Source organism: Impatiens glandulifera, chromosome 2, assembly GCF_907164915.1.
Source record: "Impatiens glandulifera chromosome 2, dImpGla2.1, whole genome shotgun sequence".
Taxonomy (NCBI): Eukaryota; Viridiplantae; Streptophyta; class Magnoliopsida; order Ericales; family Balsaminaceae; genus Impatiens; species Impatiens glandulifera.
This window is the reverse complement of record NC_061863.1, coordinates 64,629,134-64,643,865: the sequence shown is the minus strand read 5'-3', so window position 1 is coordinate 64,643,865 and position 14,732 is coordinate 64,629,134. Positions and strand designations below refer to the sequence as shown.

The 14,732-nt window shown below is 28.3% G+C and overlaps 1 protein-coding gene across 1 annotated transcript; it reads left to right on the top strand.

The window, feature by feature from the left end:
• Positions 1-636: 636 nt before the first annotated feature.
• On the top strand, positions 637-8,396 carry LOC124925678 (phosphatidylinositol 3,4,5-trisphosphate 3-phosphatase and protein-tyrosine-phosphatase PTEN2A-like). Its single transcript, XM_047465750.1, has 13 exons — positions 637-796; positions 2,210-2,627; positions 3,809-3,910; positions 3,989-4,045; positions 5,453-5,518; positions 5,605-5,781; positions 5,881-5,967; positions 6,069-6,133; positions 6,202-6,278; positions 6,549-6,595; positions 6,700-6,830; positions 7,595-7,664; positions 7,761-8,396. The coding sequence occupies exons 2-13, from the start codon at positions 2,211-2,213 to the stop codon at positions 8,268-8,270; spliced, it is 1,806 nt and encodes a 601-aa protein (XP_047321706.1). The 5' UTR covers positions 637-796; position 2,210; the 3' UTR covers positions 8,271-8,396.
• The last annotated feature ends 6,336 nt before the right edge of the window (positions 8,397-14,732 follow it).

Here is a 14,732-nt window from a genome sequence, read left to right as displayed (position 1 = left end):
TATTATTAATTTATCAATAAATAAATATCATATTCATTAATCGATAAATAAATAATCTCGCCAAATGAATATTCTTTTGGTCCCAAAGATATTTATTTATCGAGATTCTACTGTGTATATACATACCTTCTAATTGTGTTGATTATTTTTTATCGAGACTATCTTCATCCATTTCTTAGTAATAAATTAGACGAAAAATTGAATTTGAAGTTATTTATATTTTTTCGATAAAATTTTGTATAGATTTGATCTTTCGTATAAAGGACCCCTTATATATATTTTCTTATTATTTTTTATAAATTTCACACTATTTTCGGCTATATATGTATTTTCACTTAGCATGACAATTTTGGCGTTGTTCACCGTCCCTCGCCTAAAGATAGTTTTAATTGTCATTAAAAATATTTACTAGAGAATTTTTAACACTAATTAATTGGTTCATTCAATTTACTTTACTTCAACGCTGAGATGCTCTGTCTTAATAATCAACCAAAATAAAAATAAGATGATGCCCAAAATTTGTAAATAATATTATAAGAATCCATTTTGAATTATAGCGTCAGATATATGAATAATATTATTAGTCGTGTTTTGTAAAGTATTTATTTAAAGTCTAACCAGTTCTAATTTATAATTAATCCCTCGGATCTCGAGTACTCTCCTCCATTGCATTTCGTTCCTTCTTACTCTTCATACGAATCGAATCAGCTTTCGAAGAAAATCGATCCAGCGATCTTCCATCCAGTGCAATTTTCAACCAAGCAGCAAAGACGACTCCATTCTTATTCTAAACACGGTGAGTGATGCAGCGTCTGTGGATCTCGATATGTTTCAATTTCCTTTTTCTTTTTTCGTCTAGTGATTGCAGCCTGGCTTTTTATGATTTCTTCTGCAATTCAGGTCTTGATCTTCTTTCCGAGTTTAAAAAATCGATGCACTTCAACTAACAGAAGATGTATTGCATAAACTTTCATTATCATATTCATAATCCTCTTATACACCTGATAACTGTAGTCAATTGATCTCATACCTGCTTATACACCTTATTATCAAAGAGAAACATTTCCATTCAAATCTATAGAATACATGCATAAGGTTTAGTCCAAATTATGCCATTAATTTTGGGTTCAACAGGGAGGGAGGATCCCTTACCAAGCTCTAGATATTGTGACTCATGTAATAGACAAGAGAGGTTAAACAAAATGCATGTTGTGTAGATATATTTTACACTTCTCCCATCACCTTGGCAGTTGAAAGTTTTTTGTTTGTGAGATTTATTATGATAGCAATTTGAAAATACTTACTCTCCTTGGGTAGCTTAGTGACAAAGATGCTAAAATATTGAGAGTGATGGTGAAATCTTAGTTGGACACATTAGCTAAATTGCTGTTATGTTCTGGAGTGACAATAATCATCTTGCTTGGACTAAATTCTTATTGAAATAATGATCTAGCCAGCCTAAACTTATTACACAACTATCTAGTGTCCACAGGGCTGCAATATCTCTTTGCCTATTGATCTAGCTATCATATCCTTCCTTATATATGTCATTTTTACTAGTTATTTTGTTTCTTCTTTTAGCTGTAAATCATTGTATTTCTTCCAGTTGGCTAGTTATCTCACACTGTTGTTCTCCAGTAACTACTCCGAACATGAGTTCACCAGTGCCTTGGGACCTGTTTTTTTAAATTAATGATTGTATCTTCCACACTAGTCATCACATCTATTATGATCATTTTGGCCTTGAGTATCAGTTTGAATTCCCTTCTTGATTGATGTGCCAAACTATCATATATGTGGATTTTATCGGTTATTAGCTGGTATTCATCAAATCATCAGACCAGGGTTATCGGATTGTGAGCTAAGCTCAGGCGAATTTGTGAGCTATCATTATTAGAATGACCCCTGAACAATTTTATTTTATTCTCCAATAAAGTTGTAAGTGACATGTGGAGAAAATTGATATCAACTCACATTAAATTAAGAGGGGACTAGATAGATTACGTTTAGATATGCACTGAGACTTTCAGTCATTAAACCAATAAAATGGAGCAATAGGTTTTTCTCAATTAACTGGAATTACCTTGATTTCTTTCTTCTATCTCCTTTGTATAAAGTCATGGTGCTCTTTTATAAAAGTGATGGTCCATTTAGGCTTAATATGAACCCACATTAAACTATTCTAAGGTGATAATCTTTTCTATGCCAGAATGGATTCAGAATCTAATGATTCATCATCTAAGGGGCCTACCCAAGAATCTAGTGATAAAGCTACTGTGCCTGATGTCACTAGGCAAGATATTTCTGCAAATGAATCAGCTTCTTCATTTTCTACTCCTGTCATATCATCTTGGGCCAGACATCTTAAATTTCCACAACCAGTGGGGCCGGGTGATGTCTCACAGACAGAAGATGCCGGGGGGACAGCTTTTTCTCGCCTAGTCCGCGAGTTTGGGTTTCAGTTACCAGGAAAAGCTTCTGCACAAACTGTTGATTCCTCAACAGATGCGCAACAGGGTGTTTTTGGATCATTGAGAAGAGGTTTAGTTGACTCCTCTTTAAATGCAGTTAAAGCCGTGCAGGTTAAAGCACGTCATATCGTCTCTCAGAACAAAAGAAGATACCAGGTATTACTGTTTAAGTTATGGTAACATATTTTCATTTTCAATGTGATGCTAGATTTGCATAGACTAATCACTAACAATATAGGCGCAAAGAAAATTAAGTTATAGCACAATATATACCTTCTTTTTTTTCATTTATTTGGTAATGAAACAATCTTAAAAATTGATTAGCATAGCATAATACGATGATAACACTTTACTGTGTTTGTAACATATTTGAACGTATATATAAAGGTGAGACTTTGATTTGACAATTAAGTGGAAGAAGTAATCAAATAATTTGAAAAGAACATATTGTCGAGCAGAAGAATGGACAAAATCAGTTAAAATAACTATCAAAGAAAGTCGAGGAGAGATGTGGTGGTTCATATGATTTTTTTAATATAGATATGAGCGATCATGATCTGTAGATGAGGACATCGAAAGGGGATGGAGCTTGAAGCCCAGAAATCTTGAGCCACATGTGAAAATACTCACTTGAAATGAAGACTAGAGACAATGTAATTGGACTTGATAAAATTGTAACTTATATACACTGGATGATAGGATTAGATGGAATCCCTGATGAAAGATTATGAGAACCACTTTCTATGAGAATTGGGCATGTACTCATAAAAGCTCATGAGAAACCAGAATAGCATGTGATTGTAAAGTGTTAGTCAATGAAGTGTCAAGGCCTGACTTTTTTTGTGTGTCGATAATAGCACTATTTTTTTCAGATAAAAGCCTATATTTGCACAAACTTGGCATGAATGCTAAAAATGTGACATAAAACTTTGAAAATACCAAACATTGATATTAAACTTTCATAAAGTTGCTCAAACTTGCACTTCCGTTGACACATTTGTTGTTGACGCTGAATGATTGTGTGGTGACCACTAATCGTAGTGAACTAACAAAAAGGGAAAATCACCAGCATTTAATCCCAGGTCATTATGATGAAAGATATGCACTAACCCTTGCTATTTTTCAGTCATCAACAATGTTTGTCTTAGTTAACTTATGTTTATCATATGCCGGCTTAATCCCTCACAATTTACACCTAAACTATTCACTTGTTGCATTTTCAACATTTTATTTTCTCTTATTCTTTAGGATGATAAAAGTTTATGTAACTGATCCATGCTTTTTCATTATCTCCTGAAGAAAATAGTCATTTTTTTTACTTTCTGCTGTGCTTCCAGGAAGGGGGATTTGATTTAGATATGACATATATTACTGAGAATGTAATTGCTATGGGATTTCCTGCTGGTGATTTAAGCTCTGGTTTCTTCGGATATTTTGAGGTTTGATTTGATTACCACTCTGATATTTAATCATGTATACTATTAAAAAGTCCATGACAATTAATTTCTTTGATGCAGGGCTTCTATCGAAATCACATGGAAGAAGTGATCAAGTTCTTTGAAACTCATCATAAGGTAACATCAGTTTGAATCATGTCCATGCTTCATTTAATAATGACACTATGTTGGGTATTGACAAAGAGTAAAATATTTTGGCATATAAATGCTGATCCTCATCTTAATAATGATATTCTAAGGCATCCTTTTTGATTATCACTGGGTGGGTTGCACATAATTATCAGAAAATTAGAAGGCAATATTGTTGACACAATAATAATGTATAAGTCATCTAAACATTATTTGCGATTGAATAAAGAAGAATAAAATGGCCAAAGTATATTTTGGGTATAATTGGTTATTAACCAATTTTGTGTCCCATTTATTTGATGCTTATGCTCCTACTGAATATTACAATAAGTGTGGGCAGAAACTTCTGTGATAAATTTCCTCATTATTTAATTGGATAAAAGATTTAAGAGAACATAGTGACAACAAAGCTATTGGAATTTGGCTAAAGGTACAAATAACCTCGTGAACTTTACAAAGGTATGGATAAACTAAAACGATATAAACATGGTACATATGATCCCATCATTAAACAACTATCACCACAAAGCCTCCTCCATTTGTAGCTTCAATTTAAACCGCTGCAATCTTATTTTAGAATTTATAAGTCACAATAAGAATGCCTAACTAACTTAAACTTTCAAATATAAATTAACATATTTAAATATATATATTAGTTAACTCAACTATCCTGTGCAAATTCTAGGCTAAGGTAGCAGTACTTTAACAAAAAAGTGCAAATGGAGGTTTCTCCATGAGATTGTTGTTTAACAGTGAGAAAATTTATACCATTTCTACTAACATTTGGGTTATTTTGTACCTTCTCAAAACTCAAGGGCTTATTTACACGTTTGCTAATGTTTAAAGGCCTTTTACCCTTTTGTCCTATGTTAAAAGTGGTTTTAGTAAATTAATACAAATTAAAGTTAATTTCGTTAAAGAAAGTGTTCTTCCAAAAAATATGATGGAAGTGCTGAGTGCAATATTTGTGACAAAATTGACGGATGTATGAGTGTCAATAACAACATGGTCATTATTTAATTAGAGAAGTTCAAAGTACTTTTTCGTATTCATACAACAGAAGATGTTGATTTGATGGGGAAGAAACTAAACGAAACTTGGCATCATAGTTGTGGCTAAATTGTCCAAAGTATCAAACACAACAGGACAGGTGGCATAATTTAATAGAAAGTTCTAATAAACTAATGTAGTCAACTGAAGATGACATGCTATCAGTGTTTCTGTTTCTTTCACTTTAGACATGTATAGATGCCCACAACAGAGCTTTCAGGCTATCTACTGAAGTGTGAAGTGGAAAAACCTGCTTCCTTATGAAAGAATGTTGTTCAGTCCTCTTAAGATGTGAATTAATGTTTATGCTTTGCTGATTTTATATATTTATATCTTTATGCACAGGATAAATACAAAGTTTATAATCTTTGCTTGGAGAGATTGTACGATGCTTCACTTTTTGAGGGGAAGGTGATTTTCTTTTATTTATTTGTCTCTTAGGGTGATATATTACTAGGGGACCATAAATTGCTCATCTTCATTCAAGTGCTTTACAGGTGGCTTCCTTCCCGTTTGAGGATCATAACTGCCCCCCAATTGGACTCATATCTCTCTTTTGCCAAAGTGCATACTCATGGCTAAAGGAAGATATTCAAAATGTCGTGGTTGTTCATTGTAAAGCTGGTATGGCAAGGACTGGCTTAATGATAACTAGCCTTATCTTGTTCCTGAAGGTAGAAATATAATTAATTTACCCAGTTTGGTAAAAAAATGGAAGTGTTCTTGTATTGTTTCTCTGGATTGGAGTTTTATTTTACTTTCTTTGGTGATAGTTTTTCCCTACAGCGAAGGAGTGCATTGATTACTATAACCAAAAACGATGTATCGACGGAAAGGGCCTTGTTCTTCCAAGTCAAATTGTTAAGTCAATTAATTGAAGACTGGTATTTTGTTGCATCTTCTTGAACTAACAACTGATGAGGTCTTTTTTTTTTTTTTTTTTTTTTTTATCTTTGGTTAGAGATATGTGCACTACTTTGAACGCATTTTGACAGACTTCAATGGTGGGACTCCACCTGGACGTAGGTATTAATCTAAAGCTTCTTTCTCATGTGTCTTTTGATATAGGAATTACTAAGGTTGCATTTCTATAGGTGCATGCTGAGGGGATTTCGGCTTCACAACTGCCCATACTGGATTCGGCCTTCCATTACTATATCAGACCACAATGGTAAAACCGTGAAGTTCCAATATATTATTTTTTCTTCCATGAAATTCCAATAATAGTTCTAATTATGCTTATTGTACTTGTTCCTTTGGGAAGCTCACGGTTTCTGGATTTCCAATCGAATTATACAAGTGGTTCGTTCGTTTGAAAATAATAAATGGTTCTAATGCTGCTTCTTTATATTGTCATAGATGTTATACAGATAGGAGAAATTGAATAATAGTATTTGGCTGAAAAGTAAATAAATAAACGAGAATGTTTTTATGTTTACAGGAATTCTGTTCTCCACAAAGAAACATCCAAAAATTAAAGATTTAATGGTATTTTTTTTGCTCCTTTTTTATAAAGACAAGTTATGCTCCCTTTTCATTATCTTGTGAAAATCTACTGATATATTTAAGGACATGTAATTCAATTCCTTTAGCCAGAAGATTTTTGGCTTCGAGCAGCAAGAAAAGGGATTGTGGTGTTTGCTCTGCCTGGAGAACCTGGTCTAACTGAGGTGGTGGGGGACTTTAAGATCTATTTCCATGACCGGCAAGGAGATTTTTACTGGTTTGAAACACTATCACTACCTTTTTTTTCACCTGTTATTACCTTTGATCGATTCAATTCAAATTTCTTGGAAAATATAATTTTCTAATAAGGAAACAATTTTTTCTTTGTTCTATCGAGATCTCCCAACAATTTGTACCTGCAACTTAATTAAAGCTATTTTCTTGCAAGAGATTAATATTAATCACCATCCCTAGAAATGTGAACTCGATTAGGAGTTAGTTTTAGGTTTTCTGTTATGTGTCAAGATTAAAATATCTGAAGGTATGGATTGATAAAGCAAATTTCAGAAAGAAAAAAAAAATGAAAAAAGAGGTTTCTATTTTATCATTTTTTTCTGCAGTCAGTCTTTAAACAAGAAAAGATTCTTTATCAGTTTTCTTCTGATTACTTATTTTTGATGTAAATGATTGCTGAGGGCAGAGCACATTTTGAAGAAGCAATATTCATTGGTAGAAACTGACAAAGGCATAAAGTGTGTCTTGTGGTATTGTGGGGACTGCTTTTATTTATCAAATATTGAGCCAATCTAGAAGATGGTATTTCGTCACAATCTCTGCAATGTTAAAATAGTAATTTTTTTTCTAATCGAATAAGATTATATTTTGCATCATGATCCATATTATTTTATAGATCATGATCTACAAATTATAGTGACATTTTTTAGATATACATTAATTTTTGAATCATAAAATGTGATGATAAATAAGTCCAATTTTGTTTCTATTTCATTCATTCCTTTACTTTTGCTTTTTGTATTGCAGCTGGCTAAATACAACAATGATGGAAAACAGACTTATCTTAAACCAATCTGATCTCGATGGATTCGACAAGGTGTATATAATAAATACTTGCACTATTGATTATGGTGACATTTTTCTTTTTAATTCCTCTTGCAATTGTTACATCAATTCTTGTTGTTGCTCTCAGAGGAAATTGCCTTCACCTGGATTCCAAGTTGAGATAGTGATGATCGATTACGACGGTTCTTTTCCAATGAAGAAAAAGATGGATGATTCCGGAAGAGACAGAAACACACCTTCTAGAAGTAATGAGGAGGCAGAAGAACCTATTACTCCGAACAAAAGCAAGGCCATTGAAAACCAAGAAAACGACGATGTTTTCACCGACAGTGACGGAGAGGAATCCCCGCCTTCTCAGAACCGCGAGAAATCTGAACTGGCAACAACATCAGAAACAAAACCTCCTTTAGTACATAATGAATCCGCCACCACTAAACTAATGGGAGTCCTCACACAAGGTACTCAACAACTGTCGCTTCACAAGCAGCAGCCCGAGAAAACCCCTCCTCCTCCTTCCTCAAACGAGAGCTCACAAGCGGCGAAATTGGACTCTGGAGTAGGAATGAGCGATATCAAGGCAATTGCAGCTGATGCTTCTGTTTTCTCTTTTGGTGACGAAGAAGACGAGGATATCTGACCATTGATTTGTTTTCGAATGAAGTCTTGATTATTTTCATTCTTCTCGTTGTCTATGTAGTTACAAAGTATTGTATTTGTATTTATTTATTTTAAAAAAAATGGAGCCACTAAAGGATTGTTTTTCATGCCATATAGCCTATATAGATTTCAATACCAAGTTTAAGAATGACTATGAGTAAGTGATTAATCACATTCTATGTTAAATTTGGTCCAAATAAAATAAATTTATAAGAAAATATGTTTAAATAAAGTAATTGTAATCATGTCAACTATAAGTTTGGTAGAAAATAAACAAAGTTATGGGAGGGAAGGGGAGACGTAGAAGACAAAACTTGCTTAAAGTTAAAACAATACAATTATAAGTTGGCCCTTGGAACTTGGACATTGTTTTAATAAAAACAATCATGGGATCAAATGCTCAAAACATTGTTTGTATTATTAAAAACTATGTAAGATAACTTTGATGGATAAAAATTTTCATGGGTCACAATGATTTATCATATATGTATAGAAAAAGGTATAGGAGTTTTGGAAGTAGAATAGTGAATTTGAGTTTTATATAAGTTCAAGGGCCAATTTAAATATTTGGCAATGGACCATAAATATGCTAATTATAAGTTGGTCCTTGATCTATCTATCTCTATATATATAGCTAGTGGCTAGTCAACAGTCTTGATGCTAAAGTTGTTAGGAATCTTCATTTCTATTCTAATAACCTAACCTAAGGTATGGACCACAAATGAACCACTATTCAATTTGTTGATTTCAAGAGATTATTTAAAATAATTGGGTGATTATCAATATCACACATTATTAAAAAATTAAAAGAAATCACAAGGGCATGTCTCCATCAACCTTATATTCTTAAAAGATTTATTAACTCTATTAAGATAGATTGAGAGCGTTTTTTGATTTGAGAATAACTTTCTCATTTAAAATTAATCATTGGTGATAATTTTATTGAGTTTGATTTTATTTTGATAAAAAGACTTACATGATATTAAGATATAATGATAAAAGAATAAATGAATAGAAAGTATTTTAGAATTTTTATTAATAAATTAAATAATATGATAGATAAAAAGAAGTAAAATGATATTTTATTATTTAAATAATCACAACCAAACAAGTGCTTAAGTAGTTTAGTTTAGTATGAAAATTCATTCAAATTGTTAATTTTTTTTTTTTTTAAATTCATCCATCAATTTACAATTTAATTAATGGTTAGTTAGATTTAATTGTTAAATATTAGTCATTTTATTAAATTAGTAACCATATAAAAAATAATAAATACCTTTTATATAATAATAATAATAATTACTATTATATTTTCCCAAAAAATAATAATTATTATTAGAACTTGTTTAATGCCGGGTTATTTAGAATTAATAAATTTTTAGAAGAAAAAAATAGTAAATAAAAATATAAGTTATTTGTGTTTTTAATTGGTTGAATTATTTTAATATATTTTTATATTTATAAATTTAAATTTTATAAAAATAAAGTTAAATTATTTTGATTGATTTATTAAGAAATTAGAGAGAAGTTTGAAAAAAAAATGTAATATATAAATTTTTGGTATTTAAATATGGAAAAGAGGATGAGAAAAGGGTATTTAAATGACAAAGGTATATAAATTTTTTTAAAGGAACAAATAAATATCTTTTTTTTTTTAATTTATGTTTAAAGGATAAAAAGAAATATATATTTAAATATATATGGAGAAAAGTAAAAAGAGAGGGGAAGACACATTCACAAGTAATGTGTGGAATAATGGTCATAGTTTTTTGTATTTTTATAGATAGTCATTTTTTTTATATTCAGCATGAGAATATGTTTTTTTTTTTTTATCATGACCCATATTTATTTTTATAGATTGTATTTATTTTTATAGATTGTATTTATTTTAAATCATGATTCAAAATTTATTGTGTTTTGTTTAGTTTAGTTGGTTTGGTATAATCATGCTTAATTTATTTTACTTTTAAAATTATTTTATTTTTTTGTTAAATATAATAAATGTATATTATTTTGGATTAAAATTCAAATTATATAAAACTTTATAAAATTATTAATGAATATTTCTTTCCTAGTCTCTTTCTCCTTCATATTATTATTCCATTATTACTTATTTATTTTTTATCCTTCTAGATAAGACTTTGTGTGCTTATCAATTCATGGCATGATGGTATTACATGTATAGTCTTTGAATACTAATAAAAGTTTCATTAATCTACTAATTATTGATTGCTTTAAAGAAATAATACTCTGTTAAAGAAAGGGACAAGATGCTTGTTATAGAATGAAGAAAAAAGAAAGATTCTTATAATGATGATGATTTATACTTGCTTCACGAACTTCAATATGTGTTGATAAAAATACAAAAAAAAAATATGACCATTATTCCAGACATTGCTTGTGGTGTTTAATGGTTATGGTACCAATTGTTTGTATCATCCATTATTGTTTTTGTTATAGTTTCTCAATATTGGTTATGTCCCCGAGTTGACTTCTTCCACAATCTAGATATGCATGATACTTGGTGAGTCAACTATGTGACTTGAATGTCGACACATTGTGCATTCATTTGGATAATCGAATCTTGATAATGTATGGCCTTTGTTCGGTTATGGGTTTTTTTAAAAACCAAGAGAGAGAAAAATTGATTGATGGGTGATGATTTTGAGGAGTTAATGATTATTTTTGGTAAAAAGACTTAAAGGATAATGATATATATAAATAAAATATAAAATAATAATTTAAATTAGAGGGTATTTTAGTATTTTGGTTAATGAAATGAGTGATGTGATTGTTGAAAAGTGATTGATTGAAAAATTGATTTGGTTTGAATTTTTTAAATAACCCAAAGAGAACAAGCCTATTTCTCCCTCACCCATTGTTTGATATTTATATGTGTTTATTCTCTATTACAATGTTTTTATTGGATTTGAATATTTTTGTTTATTATTTTTTTCATAACATATACTGAAATAGATGTAGGTTTGTGTTAGCTCCCTACAATTTTTTTCAACCCAAAAAAAAATATATATCCATAATTGTGTGTGCTTTTAAAAAAATTAAAAGGTTAAGTTTTCAAAATTTAGAAGAATCAAGGTATTTATGTTACACTATACAACATGGCTACATCTGAGACAACTATAGTGTCATGTGGCTCCATGTGACAACTTATACTTCATCATATTTAATTAAAAATGAAAACATTTTAAATAAGAAAAAATAGCACTTATATAAAATTAAAGAAGATGAAAAAGGACAAAATAAAGCTAACAACACAATTTTATTCTTGAATTTATTTAAGATTTCATACTGAACTTAATTTGAATATAGTCATAACTAAATATACCCCCAACTTGACTGAATTTAAAAACTGAATATTAAATAATAATTTATTAATCTTTACATAAAATGAGTGAAATAAATGGCATTGCTCAAACTAATTATGTTTAAAAGTGTTTATTAATAATATTACAATTTACAAGATTTATTTAGGAACACTATGCGAAGAATTGAATATGCATTAAAAAAAATACATATTATAAATTTATTTAAAAACACAATTTTGAAGGATCTCAATATAATATTAATTATACATTAAAATAATTAATAAAATTTTATTTTAAAGATAATAAATGATCAAAACTCGAACCCATGACATAAATTACAAAAAATTCTCCGTAATCTACTATAATCCGTAATCTACTATAAAGTAAGTATGAGTCTTTGTTTAATTAAATAATATAGTGTGTTATAAAATTAAATATATACATTTTAAATTAAAAAATATATATTTAGATATATAATTTTAAATAAATTATATAATATTTTTTTAAACTTGTTATTTATATACATATTTAAAAATAAAAGTATATAATTTTTTTTTTGAATATTTATACATTTTAATATTAAAAAAATTTATTTATTAATTTATAATGTTAGAAAAATTAATATAAAAAAATTATATATATTATTATTATATAATGTTTTAAAATACATATTTATGTGTAACTAAATATGTTTAAACTTATTATATACTATATTATTGAACTAAAATTCAAAATATTTAATAATAAAAAACTGAAAAACAAATATTTTCTATGAAAGTATTGACTAACAAAAATTCACTTGCCTTATCATTCCACTTCTCTACAACTAAAAAAAATAAAAATAAATAAATAAAATAATGACAGTCGGCCAGAATTGAACACAAACAAAGTTTAAGGTCAATAATAATATAATCTTCAAGTTGTAGGTTCATTAATAAGCTAGATAGCAGCCTAGCCAGACCCTACAAATTAATTAATTAATTAATTTTTAAACTTTTTCTTTAACCTAATAAATTATATAAAACAACATCTTTTATGTATATATTGTTCTTTTGTGCTAACATATTATATGGTTCTTTCCTTTAAACTTTAAAGTTAATTTATTAATAATATTTATCTATCTATCTATTACTATTAATTAAAGTGACCTCTATCTATTATTATTATTCCACTCATATCTTTTTCAATATATATCTCCCGTGACCCCAGCCGCTTAAACGCTCAATTTTGTTTAAAGCCAATATCATTCTTCAATATATATTTTGGAAATTAAGACCCAAAACATATTTATAAATTTATTTAAAATATTAATTCGAATGTCTTAATTATAGTAACATCATAATTTTCACTTAAATTTAAAGTATTTTAAATGAAAATGGAACCGTTAACTTCAAGTTACTCTGAATTATATATTTAATATATTTGTACATTAATTATATATATATATTTTTTCAACAAACTAAAAAGAATAGTCTCCATTTATATCTATAACATATAAAACAATTAATAATGAAATTAAACAGAGTCAGGGTCGTCACTTTCAAGTTGGACTAATTAATTAGAAGATGAAGAAGAAAGAACAAACTAAGATGGTGGCCATGGAAGCTCTGTATGCACATATATATGATAAAAAAATTATTTATTTATTGGGTCCTACCCTATGTAGTACTATATATCAAAATAAAACGACCTTAGACTTTAATTAATTAAATTTGTAATCAATTATGCCCACATTAATTCATATTATTGGACATGAAATCCACGGCTATCTGAGCTTCCATGATAATGAGATAACTTTCTAGTTTCATGTTTAATTAATTAATTAATTATATCTAATTCACAAAAATACCTGTTTATTCAATATTATTTTGTATTCATCATTTGTCCCCCCTTAATTATTTTCTTATATCTAATAAGTAGTTATTTGAAAAATATTAGGTTATGAAATTAAAATGTTATTTTTTATATTTATTTTTATAAAAAAAAATTAAGTAAATATATTTTGATGTTTGAGTGACTTCTTAATTAAAATGACAAGTGATGTGATAAATAATTACTTTTTTCTGATAAATCAAATAACTCAAAATTGAAGGATCTCTTAGATCATATATATATATATATATATATATATATATATATATATCATCATCAATCCAAAAGAAATAATGAATGTTATTTTTCCTTGCCTAGCTATTTATTGACTAATAGAAAAAAAAAAAAAACCTCTAAAATCTTTCTAAAACTATTTATTGTTCTTATTTGTTCATTATTAGCATCCTTATATAGTAAATTTAATGAACTTATATTTATATGTATATAGATCATGAATATATATATATCAAATAGGAACAATAAATAGCACAATCATTAAATAGGGAGATAATTATATGAATTTAAAAATATTATAAATGAGAATTATAATCAATTATTGCGCGGCATGTATGAGAATGATACCAACAAAATGACAAATGTTTGAGGAAATGAGAAAAGATATGTTGGGATTTTATTATTAGAAATAGTACTCCTAACAATACAAGTGTAGAAATATGTTTTTTATAATTAAAAACATTTTTATTTCATTGATTTAAGTGAAAGATTGCAACAGTATATGTTTTTCTTTTAATATTTTCAAAAGAATGAACTACTGTTATCAAAAGAAAATGCTAATTTCCCCTTTGTTTATATATTAACCAAAATTTAAAAACACTTTTTTAATATATTTTGGGAAATAATTTAATTTCATTCCCTAAGTCTTCCAATAAACACTCTTTTGTTTACTAAAATTGCATTTAGTTGTATTTTTGGTTAAATCCTTTAATGTGTCCATAAGGAGGTGTTTTAGAATGAAAATAATCACTATTTTAATTTCTCATTAAAATTTTGAATTAATTTATTATGAACCCTTGTAAGTTATATTAAAAGTATTTTAAATGGACCACTTCTTTTTCTTTTATTTTTTTTATGATAGATTTATATAAAAAAAAATATTTGTAAAATAAATTAATAATAATAAAGGTGGAAGGGTTAGTCACAATAATAATAATAATAATAATAATAGAAAATCGAATAGCCGCCTAGCACATGTCTTTTATCTCCCTGTCCTCAATAGACTGTCA